The following is a 27,193-nucleotide window of genomic DNA, read 5'->3' on the forward strand; positions in this document are numbered from 1 at the left end:
TAATTGCAATACAGTGTTACAGCCTGAACCCTTTTGCGGCGTGCGGGAGTAGGTGCCACCCCTGAGTTTTTTTGCAATCGCTCGCAGCGCAGCCAACGTTTCAGGTGGATCTGAGGCGTCCCGAATCTGGGCAGAGCCCGGGCTAAATCTGCGTACATGGACTGTGGTGACGAACACCTCTCTCGTGGTCTCCCTTCATGTAACACAGCTCCGTTTGCACCGATACAACACTGGGGACAGTCTGTTCACAAACATGTTATAGCATAGCATCAGTGGCTGTGTATTAAGTTATGCCAAAATAAATACAGATCCAGTGTTGACTGCTGGCCGCAGCCGCATAGTCTCGACTGTGTGTCAAAGACTGAAACAGATTCGCGTGGCGACCCTCTCACACTCTCACCGGCACTGGGGTCAGATCTCGGCACGGACGGTGTCAGCGCGGCGGGCGACCGGGCACAGCGGGGCCGGTACCTGCTCTGCGACCGGGCACAGCGGGGCCGGTACCTGCTCTGTGACCGGACACAGCGGGGCCGGTACCTGCTCTGTGACCGGACACAGCGGGGCCGGTACCTGCTCTGTGACCGGACACAGCGGGCCGACATGGTGCTACACCGGGGTCGACACAGTGTTACCGGGGCACAGCGGGCCGACACAGTGTCACCGGGACACAGCGGGCCGACACAGTGTCACCGGGACACAGCGGGCCGACACAGTGTCTCAGGACACACCGGGTCGACATGATGTTACACCGGACAGACACAGCTGTGTGACACCGGGGCACAGCGGAGAGCACAAGACATCGGTCGTATTCTCGCATTCGAATAGCGTTGTTCGTATTCTCGCAAACATAAGAGTATGCACTAACTTTAATGGTTGTACGCACTTACGCATTGAGACGCAGAGAGCTTCACACATTAATTAGATTAACTAATCAGACTAAAAAATTATCGTCAATAACTTAGCATTTGATCGACCTTACCTGACATTAGTGCATAACAGTCAAAACAGAATTCTTATTTTCAAATTCAGCTCGTGGAAAATCAGTTGTAATAAAACGTCCAAACAGCGAGGTCGCAGATAAATATAAAACAGTGAGCGCCCCTTCAGAAATGTCAAAATCCGTGATAAATAAATAAATAACAGCATAGCTGCGCGGTGTGGTTTCCATCACATCTCACATGTAAAATGGCGCACTACCCTTAACAATAAAACATACATCAAAACTAGGTCTGCTCAATAAGCCAGCCAACATCCTCTAATATCTTACGTGAAAACCGTACATTGAGGAAGGCAGCCATACCGGTACAGTATACACCAAACCCACGAAAATCACGAAAATAAAGCTACGAACGCTAAGACTAAGAAATATCTCTACTTACGACCTGGATCTCGATCATCTCACACATACCGCTTTGGAACTAACGGGATGAAAGACACTCCCGAGCCTGAGCAGGCGCCACTACTGCCGCCGGCCGGTGCTCCAAGGGACCCGCCCCGCCGCCACGGCCGACACGACCTGACCTGACCTGACCGGCGGTTACACAGGCACTGGCGGCCTCCCCACAGTAACAGACAGGCAGAGGAAGGCTGACGAGGCGCGCGCACCGCCCGCCGGCCAGCGGTCAGGCGCGCACGCACGCACACGCACACACACACACAGCGCACTCCCTGGCCAGACTCTGGCAAACACATTCTCCCCGGAGTCCTCTCTCTCCGCTAAAACCCGTTCTTCACTCGTGCTCTCACACAGAGTCTGTGACGTACACCCGGAACTCTCACGGGCACACACCGGCGAGTAGTCACCGTCCGTCCAGCGTTTACACCCGCTGGGTCATGGTCGTTCCCTGACACTGACACGCACCTGCTCGGCCTGGGGCGTCCTGCAGGCACAGTGGAGTCTGCTCCTCGCCCCCCATCGACCCGAGACTCCGTCCATCAGAGGGACGGCCGGTCGTCGCCGTGCCCCTGCGCTGAACACAGGTGCTGGAAGCCCGTCATTGGCGATCCGTTCCGCGGTCGTCGGTAGGTGCAGAGGTCTTACCGGGGCCCGGCGGCTGCGATCAGAAAGGGCGCTCCTTCCGCTGGGAGGGAGATGGACACCCGTTTGGCCGGCGCACAGTATTCGGCTAGCCAATGGTGCATCGTTCGGCTAGCGGTTGAGCGCCTCCTGGCGACTGGTGCGCGGAGTCGCGTTCCTGGAACACACAGACAGCACGTGAGCAGACGATACGGGAGGCGTATGCAGGGTGAGCTGCAACAGTTGAACATGTTTCCTACTTGTCCCGCTTCAGGGTCACATCAGCTTCATGCATCAATCATGCAAATGGAAGACGTAGCGAATAAAGGTACACTCTATTAAACATATGCTGTCACATTCCACACACGGCAGCGTAAAAGTAACGGAGAAATAGCAGTGGTGCTATACTGACAACCGGATGGATGTTAACCCTCGCCCGTAAACGGCGATCTGCCACCTTCGCCCATGCAGGGGGGGGGGGGGGGTTGGTGCGACCCCCCCCCCCTTGGCGTTTGAAAACGGAGCGTCGTAGAGCTTAGCGGAAAAGACCAACGGATTGCTCTCGCCGAGGTCTCGCGATTGGTGGTATATTTTTTGGTCCTAGGTCAACATTTGACCTACTTTTGACCGGTCAAAGGTCAAATTTTCGGAAAAATAGACTTTTTCAACTTTCGGCGGCGATTGCGGCAAAACGGTGGGAGATATCGACTTGAAACCTTCACTATCGTGTTCCTTGATCAATTCTCTAGGGTAGTGAGCCTAAAATGAGTATACGCAAAAAATGAGTATAGTTTTGGAAAATGTGCATTACGCCAAAGTTATTTTGAACAAAAATAAGAAAAAAAATACACAGTGCGTCCGAAGGTCTACTGCAACAGTTGCAAATACGTCCGTCGCCAAATGTCAAGCGACTTTGGTCTGAAAAATGATTGAATGCTTTTTTCAAAAATGTCACAAAAAGTACATGCTAAAAAGTGAAGCCTGGTGAAAATATGTGCACTGCTGAAACAATTTTACCTTTTCAGCTGTTTGTCTCATGCACTGAGCTTGCTGGCAGCCGTAAAAAATAATCGAAAATTCGAAAGCGTAATGCAAAAATTTTAGCATTTGTAAATTTCTATAAAATGAGTATAGTTCCACAAAGTGTTGCAAAAAATGAGTATAGTATGAAAAGTGTGAATTTGAGCATGGCTACTCCACCGCCTGCTAAATATCGCCCCCAAAGACATTTCCGGGATTATTTTGGTTATGATTACGTTCTACCGGCCATCTTCGATGGCCACAATGACTGACGCTGCAGCGTATTTGTAAGCGCGATACGGTAAGCGTTGGAACTCGTTTCGGTCGATTCTCATTTGCTTGAGCTTCAGTCACCGATCTTTTTTTTCTTTTTTCTTTTCCTTTATTTTTTATTATTATTTTATTTTTTTATAGTTAAGCGGTGACATTAATTGCTTTATCTACTCCTGGCCATTTTGGCGAAATACCGTACAACCGGATGTGACGTCATGTGATCTGCGACCACCAGTGCCCTCTCCACCAATCGGGAGTCACCGGAAATGGCACTGTGACCTGTCACGTGACCAGCACCGGCTCGACCAATCAGGAGGCGTTTCCGGCGACAGAGGTGACTCCGAGGGTCGGCTGAGCTTTTCGCGTCCTTTTTGCACTGATCGTCGTCTCGTGCGCGTGTCCTGCTGGCATACGGCAAAACTGGTGAGTTTTGAATGGCATTAGTCTTGGATTCTCCTTCAGTGATAGTTTGTTGTGTATTGCTTACAATCTGATTTCAACTTTTAAAAAAAATTATATCAGGTAATCATTCTGGTTTGTAGCGGTTCGCAATTTAGTATGCCCTCAGAACTCTTGATATATTGGGTAATGTTTGGTCATACGGGACCTGCTGAAGGACCTGCCGACCTGAGCTGCGGGCCTCTGCCTGCCGAGTATCGTCGTCATTGATTCAAAAGCACTGGTGTAAACGCGCACATTCCTGGCACGAATTATTAAACAATGACCTCTTTTTTGTCAGGTGGCACCAATCGTCATGCCGAAATACACGGAGGAAGATCTGGGCAGAGCGAAGAAGCTCGTCGCGGATGGATTCACCGTCTACAAGGCAGCCAAGGACACCGGCGTGCCGTACGAGACGCTCCGCCGTCACATCTTCGGCATCAACGTCACCGGCTCCACTGGCTCTGGGCGACCGACGGTGCTGACGAGGACCGAAGAGGACAAGCTGGTGGAAATCCTCGCTTACCTCGCCCGCCAAGCATTTCCACTGGACACCAGTGACATCTGCGATCTGGTCCAGCAGTTCCTGAACAACCTCGGCAGAGAGACGCAGTGGAAGGACAACAGGCCCACCCGCTTCTGGCTGTCACGTTTCAAGGCTCGTCACGCCGGTGTCCTCGCGTCGCGCAAACCGGAGATCCTCACCATCACTCGTGCCAAGTCTCTGACAGAGGAAGTGGTTGGCGCCTTCTTCTCCATGTACAACGGGGTGCTCGTCGACCTGGGACTCGAGGACAAGCCGGACAACATCTACAACCTCGATGAGACGGGATTCTCGACCGATCCGCGCTCGACAAGGGTCATCGTCCCCAGCAAGTCCCGTGACGCCTACCTGAAGACGGCCAGCTGTGGTAAGGCGACATACAGCGTCCTCTTCTGCGTGAACGCCACTGGAAGCTACTTCCCACCCTTCGTCGTCTACAAGGCCAAACGTGAGCCCTTTGACTCGTGGATGCGTGGCGGACCGCCAGGAACGGCCTATGGGACGACACCGTCAGGCTGGATGGAGGGCAACATATTCGAGAGCTGGTTCCAGACCATCTTCGTCCCAGAGATCACCAAGAAGCATGATGGTCAGCCCACAGTGCTCGTCTATGACGGTCACGGATCCCACATGACGTATCGGACAGCAGCGCTTGCGAAGGACAACAACATCACGGTGGTATGTCTTCCGCCACACACCAGTCACGCCATCCAGCCTCTCGACGTCGCCGTGTTCAAGCCGGTCAAGGTCGCCTGGGCGCAAATCCTGAAGCGGTGGCAGCGTGAGTCACGACTCGTCGCTGTCGACAAGTCGGTGTTCCCGACTCTCATCTCCCAGCTGTGGAAGGAACTGGATCCGGTCCACGCCGTGGCCGGATTCCGCGGCTCGGGTCTGTTCCCAGTCGACGCTGAGAAGGTTCGCAGCCGGATGGTGGGACCCGGGAGCACGTCACGTGATGACATCCCGTCACCTGATGAGGCGCTCCAGGATGCTGTGCTCAGTGTTCTCAGTCCGGAACAGTCAAGTGAGACGAAGGCGGCCCTGGCCAACAAGACGAAACGCCGCAGCCGAGTTCAAAACAAGAGCGGCGAGGTCTTGACGTCAGAGTCTTCTCTGCAGAGGCTCGAGCTGGAGGCGGCGAAGCGCGCAGAGAAAGGGAAGAAGTCTCCGTCGTCACAGCAGGACAGGAAACTCTCCAAGAAACGCGAAGAGAAGGGAAAGAAGCGGTCTTCGTCGCACAAGATCGAGAAGCCATCCGCGAAGCGAAAAGTGACCAAACTGACGACTCGATCGAAGTAGAGGGGGTAATTAAGCTCACGCAGGCTTTTGGAAATGTGGCGGTGCCCGTTCGCCACGCCACTGTGACCGTGGTTGGTGTTGTGGCCATTGTCGGTTGTGTTGTTGTCTGCTCAAGTCATCTATGTGTCTTAATAAATTGAAACGACCGGTAATACATTTTCTTGATTTTTTTACATTTCAATACTTATATTGTTAGCAACACCGATTTCATATCCACGTTCCAGGCGAATTTCAGCGTCGCAAATCCAGCAGATTAGGCACAATAGAGCGTTGAAACAACTGTACTCATTTTTTGCGAAGGAGCAAAAAATGAGTATAGCCGACATTGGTCAGAAGATGCAATTATTACAGAACAACCGCTCGTCTGACACCGTTGTGCCACATAGGACGTCGTAGTCAGAACACGTAATGTCAATGTCCCATATAGCCATTATTCACACCCTTTCTAGTTTTGAATATATTTAACTGATAATGTAAAACTATACTCATTTTAGGCTCACTACCCTATCGTTTGGTATGTATTTCGTTTCCCTAGCTCTAAAAATGGCGCGTTGGGAGCGCCGGAAGTCGGCAAGGTCACAGTCGGCGGCAGAAATTCGAAAAATCAAAATTTAAATTTTTGAAATCTGATTGTATTTTTGGATTTGGGAGGTCCATTTGCTCCCTATAGAAGCTAATATTGCAGCATATTCCCATTGAGGTGACAAGAATTAGCAAAATAGTGGTTCGGGCGCTTTTCAAAAATAGTACCGGACGCTGTTCCTCTTGTGACGTCATAGCTCTGTGACCTGACCTGACCCGGTCAAGTTTCTTATACCATATGATAGCCAATACTTGCCCCAACATGCATGGGAAGTTTCATAACGATCCATCAACCGATGTCCGTACCACCGGCAGGAAACCTCGGGCGTTGGCACTCAGTTTGTGAAAATCCGGCCGGAGGCTGTTCCCTTTGTGACGTCATAACTCCGTGACCTGACATGACCCGGTCAAATTTTTTTGTTATCAAAAGATGCGCAAGGTTTGCCCCATAAGGTACCCAAAATTTGGCGGCGCGCAGCGCCGCCGTTTTTGCACTATTTCCGAAAAGCCTCAGGGGGGGGGGGGGGTTGCACCAACCCCCCTACATGGGCGAGGGTTAAATTAACCGTGCAATTAGTTCTGCCGTATCATCGTCACTGATGACGACCAAGGCCACATATCAAACGTCAGTTTCGTTTTCATCACATGTGTGAATTATCAGACAAGTCACAATCGGGGTAAAGTTCTAGCAATCACTACGGGAGAAGGATTGAAAATATATGGAAGCCAAGAATGTGCAAGCATTGCCTGTTGTGGGACATTCATCACTAAAGGCACATCTCAACAACAAAACACAGTCACGGAACCAAACAAGAGCGTTTACGCCTCATTTTTTTCGACTCACGTCACGAGCTCGCTGTCTGCGGAGGGAAGAGACCAAAACGTCCGATTCAGAAGGAGCAGAGATCGCATAACACGAAACAGGTGACGCGTAAGATACACGGCAAGTCGCTGAACATTCAAACCTTTCTTTTTCCTTACAAATACAGAAAACCATGTCTTTCATAAAATTACGTAACAACCCGTTTGATAATAAAGGTCACAACGGTTGATAACATATGTACACATGACAGGAAAGTTAACTTATTCAGCTGACCATACACACCCGTTTTATGACACACTGACGGACGGACCCCAGTCAGGACACCACCAGGGTGCGGCGGACACCCCGCCCCTGCCGCGTCGGTCAGCGGTTCGCGTCACTCACCTGTTGAGTGTCATGTGGCTCTTGACCAGGTGTCCGGCGCTCTGCGCGGCCATCAGGGACAGTTCACCGGCCAGCACCGTGGCACAGACGATACTGGCCAGCTGGCGGGCGTTCTGGCCGGGGCAGTCCGTGTTGGCGCCTGTCGGAGGCGGAGCGGAGAGGGTCATACAGTATACAAACGATACTGGCCAGCTGGCGGGCGTTCTGGCCGGGGCAATCCGTGTTGGCGCCTGTCAAAGGCGGAGCGGAGGGTTATACACGATATCGGTCAGCTGGCGGGCGTTCTGGCCGGGGCAATCCGTGTTGGCGCCTGTCGGAGGCGGAGCGGAGGGTTATACAATATACAGTATACACACGATACTGGCCAGCTGGCGGGCGTTCTGGCCGGGGCAATCCGTGTTGGCGCCTGTCGGAGGCGGAGCGGAGGGTTATACAGTATACACACGATATCGGCCAGCTGGCGGGCGTTGTGGCCGGGGCAATCCGTGTTGGCGCCTGTCGGAGGCGGAGCGGAGGGTTATACAGTATACACACGATATCGGCCAGCTGGCGGGCGTTGTGGCCGGGGCAATCCGTGTTGGCGCCTGTCGGAGGCGGAGCGGAGGGTTATACAGTATACACACGATATCGGCCAGCTGGCGGGCGTTCTGGCCGGGGCAATCCGTGTTGGCGCCTGTCGGAGGCGGAGCGGAGGGTTATACAGTATACACACGATATCGGCCAGCTGGCGGGCGTTCTGGCCGGGGTAATCCGTGTTGGCGCCTGTCGGAGGCGGAGCGGAGGGTTATACAGTATACACACGATATCGGCCAGCTGGCGGGCGTTCTGGCCGGGGCAATCCGTGTTGGCGCCTGTCGGAGGCGGAGCGGAGGGTTATACAGTAAACACACGATATCGGCCAGCTGGCGGGCGTTGTGGCCGGGGCAATCCGTGTTGGCGCCTGTCGGAGGCGGAGCGGAGGGTTATACACAGACAGAGGGAGACGGTTATACAGTATACACACGATATCGGCCAGCTGGCGGGCGTTATGGCCATTGTTGGCTCCTGTCGAGGGAGAAGGGGTTAAAGAGCACAGCGATCGCTGGTAAGAGTAGTGTTCAGTTACGGAGTGTATTGGTCGGTGAGGGGTATATTGATAGGATTTGATGCATGTTAAAAGTGGTTCATGATATTGTTGATTACTTTGTTACGAACAATGCCTGTGACCAAAATCATAGCCCGCCCCGCTGGCCTCTGAACTCACCCTGGCAGCCGAGCATCTTGAGGCAGGCCCTCTGCGCCTTGAGGATGGTGCCGCCGCCCACGGTGCCCACCTCGACACAGGGCATTGTGCACGTGACGTAGAGGTCCTCGCCCGTCTCTCCCCACGGCTCCAGCAGCGTCATACAGTTGCTGCTGCACACGTTCTGGGCCGGGTCCTGGCGGCCGGGAGCGAGGCAGGGGGTGAGTGGGGGTGGAGGGGAGGGCGGTGGTAGGAGGGGTGGAAGGGTAGCGGGTGGGCCGGGTCCTGGTGGCGGGGAGGGAGGCAGGGGGTGAGTGGGTGGAGGGGAGGGCGGTGGTAGGAGGGGGGGGGGGGGGGGTAGCGGGTGGGGTGGGGGTTGTATGGGTGACGGGTATGTGGGGTGGTCCGAGCAGTTGAATTCAAGCTTTATAACATCATTATTTGATCATCATAAATAATTTGCTATCCATGACGAATTCACGCTTTAGAATGAATAAATGTCTTAGCACATGCAACAATATGAAAATTAATAAGTCTCTGAAAAGCGGCACAGCTCCGTAAACGGTAGAACAGCTGGGCTGACAGCCGCGGATTGCTACTGCCGTTACCTGTCCGGTAGGACTGGGCTGACAGCCGCGGATTGCTACTGCCGTTACCTGTCCGGTAGGACTGGGCTGACAGCCGCGGATTGCTACTGCCGTTACCTGTCCGGTGGCGATGTAGATGGCCGTGACGATGTTGGCCGCGTGCGCGTTGTTGCCGCCGATGCTGCCGGCCACCGCCGAGCCGATCAGGTTCTTCCTGATGCACAGGTTCACCATGGCCGGCACCGACGTCTTGAGCACGCTGGTCACCACCTCCGCCGGGACGACGGCCTCGCAGATGACCGACTTGCCGCGGCCGCGCGTCCTGACGGTTGGAGGGGAGGGTCAGTGAATCACACACAGCCTATCGACCAATACCGAAAACTCCGAAGTTACAGTGGAGTCGGCCCGAAACGGACTCAATGCACTCCGTTAGTACGTCGTAAAGCAACCGAACTACAGTAATCACTGCCCTGTTACTGTCATCAACTGACTTGTTCAAACTCACACACAAAACCACCTTCACCGGTGTCTGCCCTCCCCCTCCGGTGCCCTCCCGGGCCCAATCTCACCAAGTGCGGTAAACTCAATTTGGGGTAAAATACCAAACTACCCCACTCCGTAACTACAAAAATACTACCCCGAAATTAGTTAATATTAGTTAATACTTAATACAACTTGGCGAGGTTGGACACTTGACCCAATCTCACCAAGCTAGTTTAACTAATTTCGGGGTAGTATTTTTGTAGTTACGGAGTGGGGTAGTTTGGTATTTTACCCCAAATTGAGTTTACCGCACTTGGTGAGATTGGGCCCTGGTCACGAACCCCCCCCCCCCCCCCACCCCAGTGCCGTCCCTCGGCTCACCAGTTGATGGCTGACGGCTTTTTGTCCGTGCACACGTTGCTGCTGACGCTCGTGACAAAGATGCCGGGGAACGTCTCCTGAAGGTGTTCCAGAGCCTTCTCCGTACCCTGCCGGGACGCAAAGAGAGGGGCTTTGTAACCATAGGGACTAAAATTGGACGCCAGGCGGCTACAAACATTGAGCGATCAATGTGTGCATTGGATCAGGGAGCGCGACAAAGAGTGCCAATAAGACATTCGGTAGATTTAGAAGACGAGAAGAAACGAAATGTTGCAAACGTCCTTAAATAGTATCACTCAACAACATTTTTTTTTTTTACAAACTCTGTCCAATGCATTTCACTCAGAACCTAGCCCACCGGCACCTCCTAAATCACACCCAAGAGCACTGCTCTCAATGTGTGCTCACTCCCTCTCTCTCTATCTCTGCCTCCCTCCCTCCCTCTCTCTCACCTTGGAGACCATGTTCATGCCCATGGCGTCACCAGTCTTGGCCACGAAGCGCACAAACAGCTGCCGACCGAACATGTTCACCTCGACCTTGCTGAGCCGGGCGAACCGCGACGTCGAGTCGAAGGCCGCCTTCACAGCGTGGAAGCCGTCGGTCGTCTCCAGCCAGTACAGGATATCACTGCCGGGTCAAAGTGGCGAGGTGGTAAGCGACCTCACAGTGATCTCACTGTGGGTCAAAGTGGCGCGATGGTAAGCGATCTCACAGTGATCTCACTGTGGGTCAAGTGGCGCGATGGTAAGCGACCTTAAGGGATCTCACTGCCGGGTCAAGTGGCGCGATGGTAAGCGATCTCACAGTGATATCACTGTGGGGCAAAGTGGCGCGATGGTAAGCGACCTTAAGGGATCTCACTGCCGGGTCAAGTGGTGAGGTGGTTAGCGACCTTACAGTGATCTCACTGCCGGGGTAAAGTGGCAGGTGGTAACACACTGATCTCACATATATCGCAGCGATCTACGATCTCAACGTAACAGACGCCGCTGGTCACAACCGTTTTACTGGGGATCGAGGGCATATGAAGGGTGTGGAAGAGGTGATGTTCCAGCTTGGAATGTTACCAGAATGATACCTATGAACACTGTTCATTATACACTGTACAGTGCCTTAGTGAACAAATAATTGAAGACAGTCTTGAGCACCATCAAGCTGATAACGGTCGATTAGATTAACGGGCTTGTGTGTATCATAAGTGACGTTTATGAATAAACGTCTTAACATCTTGGTCTTAACAAGCGGATGAGCGAACCCCATAGCAGAGCAGCGCAAACATAGTTGAAAGCGCGTGAATAATGCAAAATTATTGCCCTCACTTTGTCCCAAAACATTTTTTTACGAGAACCGAATATAATTTTCTAGAAAGCGTGCCATAAACGTCTTGAAAATATGGCCAAGTTCCGGTTGTCCAAAACGTTTTTCATACGGACAGCCCCAAACCCAATTTTGCTGACTTTTACACGATACTTGATCGTCAACTATGATAAGGATGAACGCTCCCAGTTTCCACACACGTTTTCAAATAACATTCGCCGCTTGCATAACGTCAAAATACACGCCAGCGACTTCCCGACGCATCATCCTCTTCACGACCCACATTATGAAATTACTCCAAGGGCTCGAAACCTTGGCGAGGAAAACATCTTGGCTCTTTCGTGTTAGAGGCTGGCTATCGTCCTCACAGAGCCACCCACCCGCCCCGACAGTCCCCCCGCAGTCCCACGTCCGCGCGGCAGTCTGACCTGGCCTGTCTGGCGGACTGGCACTCGATGACGGGCGCCCGCGTCATCCCGTCACCCACGATGTAGCTGTTGACGCCACACTTTCTGACGGCCACACAGCCGCGGTTGGTGCTCGCCACCAGCGCTCCTGAGGATCAGGAACACAATTGAGCACAGTGTAGATAAGATAACCGTGGGGACAGGTCATGTCAAACCAACAAATAAAGAGATCAACAATCATCTCATGGCGACAACAGACACTACAGTAACACTTTGAATCAAATTAAACGAGCAGCACTTCCAATCTATACAGTTGCTTAAAGCTAAGTAAAACCACGGGTTCTGCTCGCTCCGGTTCTACCACCCCTCCCCTCACGTACCCTCGGTGGTGGCCAACGGCACGTAGTACTGGCGGCCGTCGAGCAGCAGCGGCCCCACCACGCCCAGCGGCAGCGGCATGTAGCCCACCACGTTCTCGCAGCAGGCGCCCATCACGCGCTCGTACTCGAAGCCCTGGTGCGGCAGTTCGTCCAGCGCGTCGGCCAGCCGTCCCGTCTCGGTCACGTGCTGCCGGCGCACGGCCACGGCCCGCTGCGCGTCGCCCAGGCGCGCTTCCAGCTGGTAGGCGCGCAGTTTGCGCGCGCGCAGCAGCACCAGCAGCTCGGCGTCTGAGAGCGCGTCCGGACCCTCGTCCTGACGGCGGTCAAGCAAGACAGGTGAGTGAGATATTACAGAGCATGTGTGTGTGGGGGGGGGGGGGGGGGGGAGGCTGGCCGGCAGCTGGACTTGCATTGCAATCATAGCAGAGGGAGAAGAATGGTGAAACTGTGCACAATTGTAGGTCGGGCTTTCACATCAAGATTCCAAATATTTTAACATAATTATAATCGCAGTACATGAACACCTAACAATCGTTCAAATATTTAGTTCTCCAAATCAACAGCCATCAGACTATCTAACCTTAAGCCACCCATCCCCTCAGCCGTCTGCTCCCCACCCCTCCCCCTTCCCACCCCACTCACCTCAAGTATCTGGACGCACTCGTCCAGAGTCCGGGGCGGCGCCGGCTCGGCTGGCTCCTCTCCCTCCGATTCCCGCTCTCCGCCGGCCGCCGCCGCGGTACCCTCCTCCGCAGCGGACTCCGCAGCGGACTCGGCGGCGGATTCGGCGCCGGTGAACGCGGGGGTCTGGCAGCTGGCGTCAGAGGAGGCGGCCGGCGGCGGCAGCTCGTCCACCTTGACCTCCCCGTCAGAGTCCTCGGTGATGAGGACAGAGGTGCAGCGTCGGCGCAGCTGCGGACGCAGCGCGCGAACTGTGGCACAGGAGGGGAGGTTACTGCCGACTGCAGGAGGGAAGGTGATACATGAGCGGGTAAGACATTGCCAGACTGGATGGACAGCCGTACGTGGCAAGGTCCGATGGACAGTGAAAGAACACACACGACAGGCGATCGACCGATCAACAGACCTCTCAGCATTTGGCGGCAGCAGTTCACGATGCACGGAGGATTACGGCAGGACAAGAAACATTGACGGATGCAGTCGCACACACCTCAGGATATAGAACCGCTTGAGGCTATACACTCGGGTCAACCCACGGTGTAAACACATTACGACATGGCTTCGGTACAGCGACACCGTCAGCTCATTGTTTGCCTCACGGGTCGCTATTTCTGATCGGCAAAACGACAGTCACGCTAGCTGGCACTGGCAAACACATTCAAGCGCAGCTGCAACTGCTACTGACGTTGTACTTCATATAGTCGACTCAGACAAACCCTCAAACGGCGCAGTTTCGTCCTGCTAAACACAGCCAAACGAAAACCCCACTAGCTGCACAGACCCCAGCCGCGGCCCACACATACACCCGTAACACAGCCCCCAGCCGGCGGCCCGCGGTCGGCACACAGCCCGCACCTCAAACCCCAGACTGGGAGCTGTGGGGCCATGCAAAGGCAAAAACTACTATGTGAGGTCAGTCTGACCTCACATAGTAGGTTTGCCCTTTGCACGGCAGCGTGTCCCGCGTCCCGGCACTCACGCATGGCCTGGTCCTCTGCCTGGACCTTGAGCTGGATCTGCTCGGCGTCCGGCGCCTCGAACAGCACGTATTTGACCACCAGCGCCACCACGATAATGAGCACCACCAGGTGCTCGGCGCTGACACTCATCCACCTGGTCGGGTCACAGGAGTTCACACGGGTCAGTGCCGGTTGGTGGTAAGACCAAATGATAAATGCTTACATGGAAACAAGCAGCAAATACGAACTCAACTTTCATCCTTCTTTAAACATCAAAACATCTAATCTCCGTCAAACGCAACACGCGAGGAAGCTACTATTCACAACCAGGTCCTCACAAATGCAGAGTTATGCAATAAACTTATGGTTGACGGCTACAGACTGAGTGCATTTCCAAATCAGCTTTGGACGAATGCAGAGATCTGAGAGACAGGGTGAGCACCATTCAAAGGATCGCTGTTAGAGCTACCAGCCGCGGAGGATGGCGAGTTACTGACCTGAGCAGCACGCTGTACGGACTAGGGATGGGCGCGTCACAGCTACCGGGACCGGCGGCGGCGCCGAACACAGAGTCCACCGCGTCAGTGGACACGCTCGGCCACCGGCTGTGGACAGAGAGTGGACAGAACGGTCAGTATCAGTGGACACACTCGGCCACCGGCTGTGGACAGGGTGGACACGGGTGGTCAGTAACTGTGGACAGTTTACAAGAGCGGTCAGTGGCTGTGGATAGGTGGACAAACGGCGGTTGGCGGCTGTGGACAGGTGGACAAACGACGGCCAGCGCTGTGGACAGGTGGACAAACGGCAGTTAGCGGCTGTGGCTTGACGGACCTAGTGTCTCGCGTCCAACGCGGGACGAGCCATAGCACAGGCTGCACAGAACACTGAACCGTGTTAGAAGGTGGGCACGGAAACATGATCGCATATTTCAGGTGGAGTGGAGCATCTAACTATTTGGCTTGTGGAAAATTAGCGATACAACCATGGCAGATACAAGTGCAGTAAAAGACATCATAATTACGAGCAAATTAAGAGGAGCGTTAACAAAACAGAGCCCAGCTGTATTTAAAGGATGGGAAGCACGCATGGCACACCCGAGAGCAAGAACACTTTCACTTCTTCGGAAACAGACAGACACATCAAATCGGCCGAGGCTGAATCGCTGACGAGATTAGTGAAATTTTACCTAATAGCAGCCACTGGGCGCTGACTCAGTCCACACTGGGGTAACTGCTGCACTTCTGACAAATTACCCCAAATCCACTCAGTTTCCATCAGATATAACCGCCGGCACAGAGCTGAGGTGGGTCACTGTTCCGGGAGAGGGCATCACCATCCCTTGCTGGTACATGCAGACGCGCGGCACTGCTCACCGCACAGCACACAGCCCCCGGCGGTTACTGAATAACACCAGACTGTTATCGGACCGGAGCGGCCGCAGGGTCACCGCCCAGGTCCCCACCAGGCGGCAGCACCGTCGGCCCGCCCCCGGACATCGACCATCAGATACCAGTCGAACCCTTCACAGCCCGAGCGACCCAAACGGGACGGCCGCTGGCGTAACTCTGTACGGGAATAGTAACACCGCGCCTGCAGCACGCCGGTGACTGCACCGCCGGGCGGCTCTGAGGTCACTGACGTCAGCTCCGGGTCACCAGGGGTCAGCACTGGGTCACCGGGGTCACCCGTAGAGTCACCCACCTGACAAAGTGGACGAACGTCAGGCCGATGGACATGATGATCTTGACGCGCTGGATGACGATGTTGGGCTTTTGTTCGTCCTCCTGCAGCAGGTTGGTCAGCGACTTGAGCTGCCACGGCTGCGTCTCCGAGCCGACGTCGCTGGACATCTGCGCAGACGCAACGAGCCGGGGTCAGCGGTGGGTGAAAACAAACCCAGTCAGTTTGGTGGAGCGCCGGCAGGGTAACGGGGGTCGGCGGACCATCAGATACAGGAATGAAATGTGGAATCAACAATCAACATGCGAATATCGGCAGAGTGCGCGGCTTCTGATTGGGCATGTACAAATCAGTGACGATTTACATACGAACTAGCAGGAGACCTGATCGAGGCTCGATCGGTAGATACACGAAAATGACAAGCGAGCAACACCATACTAAGGTAACGATTCATAACGGTAAGCGGCCTCCCGACCCCAGCGTCGCCAAATAGCCCCTCCGATCCCGATATAGTGGATCAGCCATCCGATAGCGCCCCCATGACAGGGACCATGTGCCGGCATACATTCAATTCAACGGTCTGACGTCAGCAAGCGGCTATTTAAGGGAACCTAAGCCAGTAATCCAACAACCATGTAACCTATTGGGGGTGACTGAGTAAGCTGACCGCTATGAATAACATCTCAGATCACTGATATCGCATGCGTCAAATCAACTGCTAAACACGCATTTCAGAAAATACTACTAATCCCATGGCCTACCGTTCGTATCTAACAGACTCAGGATGGTCAGCGTTTATGCCTGGTGACCACTCCATTGGATCTGGAGAGGATGCCTAAAGGTCCGCTGGAACCGCGCTAGAACAAACGGTAGACGATGCGTACCTCGAGGACGAGCGAGAGGCAGGCCGGGTAGAAGGTCATGAACATGAGGTAGCTGATGACGGCAGACATACAGGCGTAGCAGCAGAGCACCTCCAGACGGTACACGCCTGCGGGTCAGAGAGCAGTGGACACCACAGTCAGACGAGGCGGTCGGACTGGCAAATATGGTCCAGTTAGGACCAATCGGCCTACTGACCCCACCAGACCGATCGCGACGGTTATTAATATCACACCAGGCGGCTTTCTAATGGCGACTATTAGTATATGACGTAATAAGTGTATAGGCTGAGTACAGCATTACGAGCATGTCGACTCAGAAGCACAGTTCAGCGCCAAAAAGTCAACGCTCGTCAACGCTCGAACTACGCCACTTTCATGCCGGCAGCGAGGGTAAACTTCGCTGACATTTGCATCCATGATATGGAAAAACTGCACATTTCATCATATCAATCGCCACACAAAAAGAATCATTCTCTAACCAGGCGACTTTTGGCGCCTGATCACAGCCGATATCGTTCGCAGCATGTCATCAACATGTTACGTAACGTCTAAAACTGTCACTGAAGGAGCTGCGTCTGCCAGCATCGCGCCGCCGCCGCCGTAACGCCGCCGTCCCTCCCACCCCACGCGCGTCACACTACTCGCTGGTGACGTCATCATGTCTCTGACGTCACCGGCACTACCGGGACGCCGGGTCCAACCGGAGGCCGTGTCCGATGGCGCCAAACAGAAATCCGCTACGGTAATACCGCTCCACGGCGTATACCGATAACCACTATCCAGTGCGAAAAGAGCGTGATACCCGGCTTCTGCGGCTAGCCCCGGAGATACACATTACACTGACTGCGGTTTACGTCATCGGGCTCAGGACAGAGCGAGGAGAGGAGAGAGGAGGGGAGGAGACTACATCGGTACCTCTGTGGTAGGACTGGTTGTCACCGGGCAGACGGCGGCGGAAGTGGAGCGGTCACAGCGAGCTGCATTAGTTCGCTCCTAAAGCCGCGACCCGTCTGAGAAGGGCAGTGGTTCCCGGCCGAGATGGGGATCGAGTAACAGGGGTTATGTAAGGGGCGGAGACCGGAGCTGAGTGCAATCTACCGACGGCAGTCCAATCACATGTGAACGAGCGTAAATGAACAGATCAATATCCTCATCTGGCACAATGATTAACAATCACCGCCTAACTACCAAGCGATCCCGCGCGGCTATCCTGCACTGCCCCATCTCGGTCCCGTCTCCAAGCGGCCCAGTCCGTATCAGCGTCACAATTACCGCAACTACTGCACCAACCGCCCCACACGACCCCACTGCCCGCCCCTCCCACTCTGACCGACCTGAGAGGGTGCCGACACTGATGAGCAGCACCTCGACCAGCACGTCGAGCGTCATCTGAGGCCCCAGCACCTGCATCCCGCGCGCAATGTTGACCTCGACCTCGTCCAGGCGTCGCGAGGCGAGCGCGTACTGCGCCAGGCGCGTCACCTTGGAGAGGTCGATCAGCAGCAGGAAAAAGAACAGCGCGTCCCTGCGGCGGAGAGACGAGGGAGGAATGTTAAAGGTGATATGATATAAACAGGTCTACGGCATTTGCAATGCTTAAATTCTGTAGTAACGAGAAAACTAAGAAAAGTAGCGAAAAACAAACTTGCTAAAAACAAACAACCATACTTGTTTGTGCAGTAAATAAGCGACCATCCCCCCCCCCAAATCAGTACTTGACTGCCTGTCAAACTCACGCTGTCAGCTGTGCCATGGCTGCGCAGCGTTTTCCACAAGCGCCGAGCGCATACTCACTTGAGGTCTGTCATGTCACTGTGCATGAAGTTGATGATGCTCGATGTGAACACGGCAGTGGAGATGACCGTGAAAAGTCCCGCCAGGCCTGTGACGGTGACCGATATTGTCATATTTCAGTTCGTCCAGCGTCACTGGTGACTGCTTTGGGACCAGCAAACCGCAGTGAAGCACTAACGTTTGAACAATAAACCGCAGGACAGCAACTTGACACGGTGATGAGGCGATGTTGGGAAGTACCGGGACTTGACCAGGATAAGAAAACATGGGATGTCTCATTCGGCTACGACAAACAGCGAATGGGAAAGACCCTTCAGCGAGTCACAACTGGTAAAATAACACCCAACATTGACTACTGCATAAGTCAACATGATCTTGTACTCCTCAAGTCCCAGCAATATTTTCACATCATAATAAAAGAAGCCGTTCACTTCCCTCCCACAGAATACTCTCTCCATCCCCCTCCCTCTAACAGTTGGGTACTAGAAGATATGAGCCCCGTTCGGCGTGTCTCACTCACCGAGGATGTACTTGGAGCCGAGCGCGCGCAGCTTCCGGAACTGGTGGTAAGTGTAGAGCAGGGCGATACAGCGTACAGCCGTCATCACGACGGCGTCAGCACCGAAATACTCCTGCACAGAGGACCCAGGGTGTCAGCGCATGCACACGAACTGTGCGCATATGGTGAGGTAAGAAACAGTACGACGTTAGCTGGTGGTGACACGAGTGCGAGATTACTCAGTATAAGGAAACAAATAACACCGAGTACACCAGAGCTGTTAGTGCCGGAGGCTCATCCCTCACCTGGGGTATTTTGCAGGGTGCCCGGTCGGGCCAGTGCAGAGCCGCGCGCCGGTCGTTGACGGTCAGCATGCACACGGTGAAGGTGATGATGCTGACAATCACCTCCCACTGGTGGGAGGCGCACATCTGACCGTGACGACGGAAATACGACGACAGCGCCATGGCTGATCACACCTGGGCGCCTGACGGACAGAAGAGGGGTGGTCAAAGCTTACATACAATTAACTGGGGCAAGTCAGAGGAGTTACAGTCCAAAACATGGAACAAAGTGAAGCTTTTGCTCTGTATGCGCCCAAATGAACCTCAGTTAGCACTGTGTGCCCTGTTTCAAATTTCATGCTTGATACAACTCATCCATATCTACTGTGAATGACAAAATAACTAAAATATAAATAGGGTATTAATGGCTCAGATTTTACAGGCATCAAATTATGTAAAGCATGCCGGATACCTTGGCTACACTTATGAGTGGAAGTTAAAATTAAACAATTAATCTATAAAATTACACTCTCTTTGACTTGAGGTGAAACTGCATGTTACATCATATGCTGGATCAATTCGAGTGTTATTTATTACATTCAAGCATACAATTATACTATTTGAAACATCTGATAAAGCATGGGGTCAAACTGAATGTCATATATTTTGCAGTAAACCTATGTAAGCAACATCTTCAATAACTATGCCTCATCTAAGGCATGACAGTAAAAAAAAAAAAAAAATCATCATTGAAACATGTGTGAATGAGCTTTTCAGCAAAACAATTGCATTAACTCTAGACCAGAAAGAACTGTGGTACAAATGGAGTGCAGTCCTACCAATTTTTGTCTGAGATAAATTTCACTAAGCTTATTTTGGTTTTGGGCTATATAGATCAAAAGTGGCTATGGAAATTTAGCAAGTGAGAGCCAAGCTATGATTGATGTAGCTAAAGCCCAAGGACAAGAAATTCAGCAGTTCAGTCAGAATTTATATCGAAGATGTAAAGTTGATGCTTATGAATCAATTATATATCACGGCAGCAATTTTTGGATGGTTTAATTTACAATTTATTGATTACATAACCATCAGAAATAATTATAGTCATAAAGTAGGTATCACATTTCCGTTTTTGCAAGCAAGGAGAGGAACTACATTCAGAGATGTAGGTTGTAGGTTTGTAGGTTGAAGGTGGTACAGGTAGGCTGTCAGTTTCAGGTTGTAGGCTATATGTTGCAGACATGGGCGGCGCCACCGGGGGGGACGGGGGGGACAGGTCCCCCGCTATCGAAAGTTAGGGGGGTACAGTACCCCCCTATCGGCGAGGCCCGTTCAATAGTTGATAATAATGCATTGTAGAGTTATCCGTCGCATTTAATGCATCGTTGGTTAATCAAGGCAGGTTCTGAATAAAGATTGCTGTTGGGATGTATCGCAGGGGGTCCTGGCCATCTGCAAAAGGTGTGGAGCTGTGATGCCTGTAGTTAGAAGGTGATCGGCAGGGCCTCGGGGATCGTGCCCCCCCCCTTTTTGGGGCGCCAGGCAGGGTAATTACTATTGGTGCCAATCGGAATTTCTTTTCTTGGAATTCCAATTTTTGTCCAATTCCAATTTGGAATTTGGACGGAATTCTTAACATTTTTTGGAAATTAATCGGAACACAAGGCCTTTAAAATTTAAAATTTTAAAACGGAGGCCTTTAAAACGCTTTTAAACACTTTTAAAATTTACGCAAAAAATGCAAAAATCGTTAAAAATTGGAATAGCCCCCGCTTTGGACAAAATTGGAAATTTACTTGGCAATTTCTTGGAATTGGATCGGAATTGGAATTGAAATTTCATGAAATTGGCACCACTAGTAATTACCTCCCCACCCCACTGCCAGACCCCATTGCCGACAAAACCAAGTTTACTGAAATTCCATAGATTTCCGTTACTATATGGATATTTTCCATTCCTAATTAGTCAAATTCAAGCATGGCAGTTCTACCACAGGAACCATTTGAAATCTATGCCATTTAACCCCAGCAAATCTATGCCATTTAACCCTACGTGATACGTGAAAGGTTCTACATGAAAATTGAGATACACCAGCTTATCAAATTGAAATTGTGCTCACTGTGGTGCGCTCGGTTTTACCTTGACTAGTCTTTGCATTCTGGAGTGAAACAGACCAGTCAAGAAACCTGTTCCATAAGGAGAGCCACTAATGCTAAAGAGATGAGGGATGAGGTTTCCAGAGACCTTCATTACCTCCCAAAGGGGGTGCCCCGCCATTTGCCAATCCCTGCTGTAGTTGTTACGATTGGAGGGTGAATATGAGAACGATGCAGGTCGTGCCAGCTCGATCATGACGAACACAATGGTGCCGACATCACAGCTCTACTGCCATTTTCGACGAAGTTAATCAACAAGGACTGGAATCCTACCCTGGGGCATGTCACCTGCAGAGGTCGCCGGACCTGAGACCCTTTCACTCAATTTTTTCCACGGTGCATGCGCTCGTTTTTCCCGTGAAGCTCTTGGTAAGTAAAATCCATCAGAAAGTGTGATTAAATAACGGCTGGTGACCTTCCATGACCTAGCATGACCTTTTGAGTGACCACCGATGACATGACCACTGACGGCTAGCCATTACCTGCACCCTGCCCGTTGCATATGGATCAGGTGGTGATGTCATGATTCTGAAATTATGTTGCAGTTTTTGCGCACTTGTCAGAGCAGAAGACATTCCCACTTTTCCTCCATGACTACATATATGATGGTGAAGCCCTGAAGCTGACCAGACGTAAGATCGAAAATTTGAAAGTACGAAACGTAAGAATAGTTGGCACTGCTACTCATACCTAAGCAATAGGTACGCAGCTTGTAGGAAACCAGCTTTGAGTTGGCAAGACTGCAAATTTTGATTTAGAGGCAAGGATGCTTGAAAAGGTGATCGATCTTAGGTGTCCTAGGATAAGTTTGGAAACGGGATGCACCATTCGATGTGTTTTGGGCTTTGCGAAGTTTCGTGGCGTTACGTGCCTCGTTTTTTTTTGCATACACGATCAGTATTCAGTATCTACTTTTAGGATTTTCGGTCAGGGAAGCCCCCGTCCCCGTCCCCCCCTATCGAAAACCCGTGGCGCCGCTCCTGGTTGCAGATTGTATGTTTCAGTTTGTTTGGGTTAGGTTAGGTTAGGTTAGGTTAGGGTTAGTGTTGGTTTCATTAGAAAGAAGCATCTTAGTTGGGGTATAGTGCCCCTGCTTGGTTGCAACAACAAGTAAGACGCCTGTTTTATAACTGTCTGAATAACTTTAAACAAATACCTAATGCATCATGATGAAAGAATGGCCAATAATGGTTAACCTTCTTATCAGGCCGAGTCGAGGTACCTAATATGTATCATTTATCAACTTAAAATATTAAATAAATTATGGTCAGATTTAAGACCAGCTTAACAAAATTTTGCAATGAAATACTACAATAAGGGTCAACTTTAAATTTCATGTCCCTTGCAACCAACCTGAACCATCAATGACAGTTTACAGTTACAAGTGCAATAACTGATGCAAAACAAAGACAAATACATGAAAATAATAGCTTGATATTCTGGTCTCTGACTCAAACATGAAACTTCAATATATTTTAAATGAGAGCTCAGCGCACTGCATACCTTTGAAGTTGGATCTTTGCGCTTTGGTTTGGCCAGGGCCTGGGGCTGGGCACTGGCTCAGTATAGCTAGTCAGGTGATTTCACAGCTAAGGTTAGATTAAAGCACCTTATGCTTTTCTTTGGTCCATATGAATATTATTTATCTTCGCCCAGCTTGATCTCCAGGTGAAGAGAAAATAATAATCACTAATAAATGGTTACATTCGACGGATTATGATGCAATCCCAGGTATGTCTCTAGCACGTAGTTTATGCCTCTTTTTACTGCTACCATATCACTTCATATGGTAGCAGAACCACAACAAAGCAAAAAATATTTCGTGTCTCCGAATATGAGTAAAGAAAATGTAATCGGGGCACAATTTCTGATTTCATTCCTACATCAAATTCAAGGACTTTTCCAGATTCACTGAAAATAAAACCATAACGTTATTTATCTAGTTCGTCCGGTACCTACCTATTTATCGCCTTGGTTCGTCTCGTCCCGACTCGCGATCTCGGGACTCGGTCGAGCGTTGCCCGTCTATTCCTCAGGAGAAACCGCCTTCGAGTTGGACCAGGGCTGTTAGGGTACCCTACTACCGATATACCGTAGCTATACCGTATCAATGTACATGGCCTTGGATATAACTACGGAGACTCTTCACAGGGCCCTGGGTCATGGTGTGAAGTTGGTGAGGACAGTGAGTCGGCGAATGAGACGGACACTCGGTCTCGCTATGTCTATAAGACAGTTTTAAACGTGGATTTCTCGTTAAAAAACGGAATTTTCTCATTGGAAAGAGGGCGCCCAAGGCATGTAACACAGGATCACCGTTTTAGTACACCGATTAGAGTTATAATGCTCAACCGGCTGCCCAAACAGGCTAAGTTTATAGGCGGCTATCGGGCAGCACCTCGACACAAGTCAGAGGACAGAGACTAGAGAGTAGAGACAGTCGATTCTAATGCCCAAATTTCGAGGCGCTTCACCCCTTTCAAAATAAATCCGACAACAAATCACTGAGCTCTTCCATTTGCGCTCCTACATAAAAACATTAAAATGCAGTCCCAGTCACGTATAGTCACACCATTCACGCTTCACAGACCCACACAACAGTCGGCAGTCCGACTCGCACACACAGACACACACACACATACGGTGACGGTCGCACAGCTCGGCTACAGCCTACAAGGTCACTGGGACAGGCACGCGCAGCTTACACACCTGGCGTGCGCCGGCCGCCGCGCCGGCCGGGCCAGTTCACTTTCCATTCGGCCGCGTCTGGAGCCGCCGGCGGTGGGTGCTATCGGTGTTATTTAGCCGGCCGTCCTCCCCTGGCGCCCAGCCGCCGTCCCGGATGTGCACGAGAGTTTCTCCCCAACGGAGGAGCCCGACCAGAGACACGTGACCAGCGCGTGCGCCTGCTGACAGCCGGGTCAAGGCTAAGTGTCCCATGGCGTCATGGCCCGCAACGCTCTGCTGCAGGCTTCGGACGCCTAAGCGGTTTAAATAAGGACCTTGGGTCTGCGTGGCCCGGCCCGCGACTGCACGAGTAGGTAGGTATTAGGTATATGCGGCTCTACTCACGCTGTAACGAGGTATTTCATCGTGCAAACGGATCTTACGTTCTCTTCTGGCACGCTGTTTGTCAGAATTCGCGTGCATTTTCTCCCGGTCACATACCTGTTACCATACGCTGTACAGTACGCTGTTTTCGCTCGCTGCATTTAAGCCACGCTAGAAGTGTTCAACTTTAACATTCTCAGCAAAAGATGGCTTTCTTTACGATCGTTTTCCATATACCTAATGAACCTTTTGTAGCGATCTTTTTTTTTCTGCGATACCTAGGCTGTGCAGCACCGCTTTTCCATACGCGAAAACGTCTCCATTGCCACGAAGATGTTCTCAAAAATGTCGGAATGGTAGGGAAATGCTTTACCTAAAATTAGGTACATGTAGGTAACCTATTGAGAATGAAAACATTCAATATAGATGGATTTATCATGCGAGTCATTTAATTGTCATTATTCGAACTTTATACGTTGCTTGGCGATAAAATCAAACCGCAAGGCGCAAGATGAACACAGATTCAATTCAATCCCCAAGTAAAAAAGATGAATGTATTGCGTAAGCCCAGGTCGATTTGTCCATATGCCATTGACGTCTTTCGTGTCCATTTTATAACGACCGTCTCGAGCTGTCCCGATGTGGCGAAGTGTTCATTGCTATTTGCTGCATGTGTGTAATGCAAGTGCCCACAATTACGAGGAATAACGATGGCCATTCTTAAAAGACTGGTGAGACACGAATAATTATGGTATCTATCTTGTTTGATATCTAACGATGGAACTGGATACTGAATCGTCATTGTCGACCGGCGACATACGTCATGTGAGTCATTCAATACTGTTTGTCGGAATATCGGCTCCTTTTACAGATGTAGAATTATTAAATGAAGACGACTACTTCTTCAGCAGGTCATACCGAATGGTGATTCTCCTTGAAGCGTTTACGATGGGTTAAAAGTCGGTCCCATGTATCCCCATGCATCAAATGTAGGTAAATTGCGGTACCGCTCCGTCTCGGCTCTAAACTACGGGACCCGGTTGATGCTTACAGTTCTGAGCTCAGGGCTCCGGAAAACTGGAACCTACAGCCCATGGCCTCTGTACCAAATAGGGTTCCAATCGCACGTCCCGGGCAGATCAGCCCGTCGATCTCCGGCGCGGTGAAATAGTCGGGTTTGACCGGCCAGATCACCGCAGCCGGCGCAGAAACCGGCACCTCGTACCCACTCCACGCTCCGGCCTTGGCTGCGGGGGCCCAGACAGGGGCGCCGCCGTTACGCCCGGTTATACGAGCGGACCCAATGAATGAAGCCAAGCGGCTGGTGGCCGTCAGATCAAGAGGCGTTCCGGCTTCACACAGAAGGCCTTGATCTAATTCGGCTGATTTTCTGAATTAGAAACGCTGTTGTTCCAAGGCAATGTTCGGGGTATTGCACAGAATCATGAAAACTTCGAGTCTCGAGGCCTACAATCTATGTTACGTCAATAACATTTTAACGATTGTTCTTGCCGGGTATCGTAAAAGGGGCCAGTTACTTTAAATGACTGTATTCGAAATTCGTAAAACTATTAGCCAAGTGTCGATACAAATTCACCTCGTTTCACATCATCCATCATTCACCCAGACTGTTCTACATTTTTCATAATTTTCCATCATTGTTGGATTTCATGTGAAATCTGCACGGATCCTCCTCATAAGGATAATTGATTGGCACTTTCAGAAATAACACCCTCCCCCCGCCAACGGAGCGGAGCAGGCGCACACGAGCTCATGACCCGGGCGCCTCCTCCAGCAGGCAGAGCCGCCGGGCGGGGCGGTGCACTTCTCCTCCACGGACCAGTACGCGCGCAGACCGGACGCGGCCATCAGGCCCAGGAACTGTCTCGGTCACGCGTCCCAGGGGCCACTGGCCGCGCGGGCTGCCGTTCTCCACGATGAGGACGAGATCCCCCACTGCCAGGCTGCGACTTTCCGATCTCCACTTCGGTCGGCATGCCAGACCTGGTACATACTCTCGAAGCCATCTCCGCCAGAACTGGTCTGTTAGCGCCTGGCTCTGCCGCCAAACTCGTTTGGAGCAGCTCTCTTCGTCTCGGAACAATCCCGGAGGCAGACGCCTGACCGGACGCCCCAACAGCAGATGATTGGGCGTCAGTGCCTCCAAACTGTTCGGGTCTGTCGACACGTGCGTGAGTGGACGGCTGTTGACGACTGCTTCCACTTCAGTCAGAACAGTGTGCAGTACTTCCTCGGAGACAAGCAGCCGCCCGAGGACAGCTCTCAGCGCGCGTTTGACAGTCCCCACCATCCGTTCCCAGGCGCCGCCCATATCACAGGCAGCCGGTGGGTTAAAATGCCACCGGATGTCGCGTTGAGTGAGCTCATCGCTGATAGTCTGCTGGTTCCATTGTCGCAGCAGCTGGCGTAGCTCTTTCTCTCCAGCCCGCAGACACGATCCGTTGTCACAGAAGACGTCTGATGGCGGTCCACGTCGTGCGATATACCTGCGGAAGGCCATCAGGAAGCTGTCGGTACTCAGGGAGGATGTCAGCTCCAGATGGACCCCGCGCGTGGAGAGGCACGTGACCAGCATACACCACTTCTTCTCGATTCGTCCTCCATGCACCTTGATCTTTAGAGGACCGAAGAAGTCGAGCCCAATTGAACTGAAGGCGTACTTCGTGTCGAAACGTGCGGTCGGCAAGTCGGCCATGCGGGGCTGACACGGCTTAGCTCGGCGTCGTCGGCAAAGAGGGCAGTCAGCCACTACCTTCTTGACTTCTTGCCGGGCGCGCGGCACCCAGTAGGCCTGACGGAGCTCATTTAGGACATGTTCGGTTCCCGCGTGCATCAGTCGTCGATGAACTGCGTCGATGATGAGCCTCGAGATGCAGCTACTTCTCGGGAGGATCACAGGGTGGCGGGTCTCTTCTGGCACAGGAGCATTAGATAGCCGTCCGCCGACTCGTAACAGCCCCTCTGAGTCTAGCATTGGAGTCAGCTGCAGAAGACTGCTTGACGAAGGGAGCTCCTTAC

General features: G+C 52.1%; 1 protein-coding gene across 5 annotated transcripts in view; it reads right to left on the minus strand.

Moving 5' to 3' along the window:
• Positions 1 to 256: 256 nt before the first annotated feature.
• LOC122394425 (3-hydroxy-3-methylglutaryl-coenzyme A reductase-like) overlaps positions 257 to 27,193 on the minus strand; it is a 33,115-nt gene continuing 6,178 nt past the window's right edge. For 2 of the 5 annotated variants that reach the window (XM_043391293.1, XM_043391296.1), the window contains exons 2-18: positions 18,969 to 19,150; positions 18,685 to 18,796; positions 18,165 to 18,252; positions 17,705 to 17,895; positions 16,371 to 16,477; positions 15,508 to 15,656; positions 14,301 to 14,408; positions 13,824 to 13,957; positions 12,806 to 13,095; positions 12,164 to 12,476; positions 11,805 to 11,931; positions 10,509 to 10,686; positions 10,057 to 10,163; positions 9,310 to 9,514; positions 8,627 to 8,801; positions 7,384 to 7,522; positions 257 to 2,195 (exon numbers count right to left, since the gene is read on the minus strand). In XM_043391293.1, the coding sequence (XP_043247228.1) occupies positions 2,150 to 2,195; positions 7,384 to 7,522; positions 8,627 to 8,801; positions 9,310 to 9,514; positions 10,057 to 10,163; positions 10,509 to 10,686; positions 11,805 to 11,931; positions 12,164 to 12,476; positions 12,806 to 13,095; positions 13,824 to 13,957; positions 14,301 to 14,408; positions 15,508 to 15,656; positions 16,371 to 16,477; positions 17,705 to 17,895; positions 18,165 to 18,252; positions 18,685 to 18,796; positions 18,969 to 19,130 (2,631 nt within the window). In that variant the 5' untranslated portion in view covers positions 19,131 to 19,150 and the 3' untranslated portion in view covers positions 257 to 2,149. Of the gene's footprint in view, positions 2,196 to 7,383; positions 7,523 to 8,626; positions 8,802 to 9,309; positions 9,515 to 10,056; positions 10,164 to 10,508; positions 10,687 to 11,804; positions 11,932 to 12,163; positions 12,477 to 12,805; positions 13,096 to 13,823; positions 13,958 to 14,300; positions 14,409 to 15,507; positions 15,657 to 16,370; positions 16,478 to 17,704; positions 17,896 to 18,164; positions 18,253 to 18,684; positions 18,797 to 18,968; positions 19,151 to 22,606; positions 22,822 to 27,193 lie in introns of those variants that run through there. The other 3 variants (XR_006258864.1, XM_043391294.1, XM_043391297.1) reach the window with 3 other exon arrangements.

This window comes from Amphibalanus amphitrite, unplaced genomic scaffold (assembly GCF_019059575.1).
Source record: "Amphibalanus amphitrite isolate SeventyFive unplaced genomic scaffold, NRLGWU_Aamphi_draft 000591F_arrow, whole genome shotgun sequence".
In the NCBI taxonomy this organism is placed as follows: domain Eukaryota; kingdom Metazoa; phylum Arthropoda; class Thecostraca; order Balanomorpha; family Balanidae; genus Amphibalanus; species Amphibalanus amphitrite.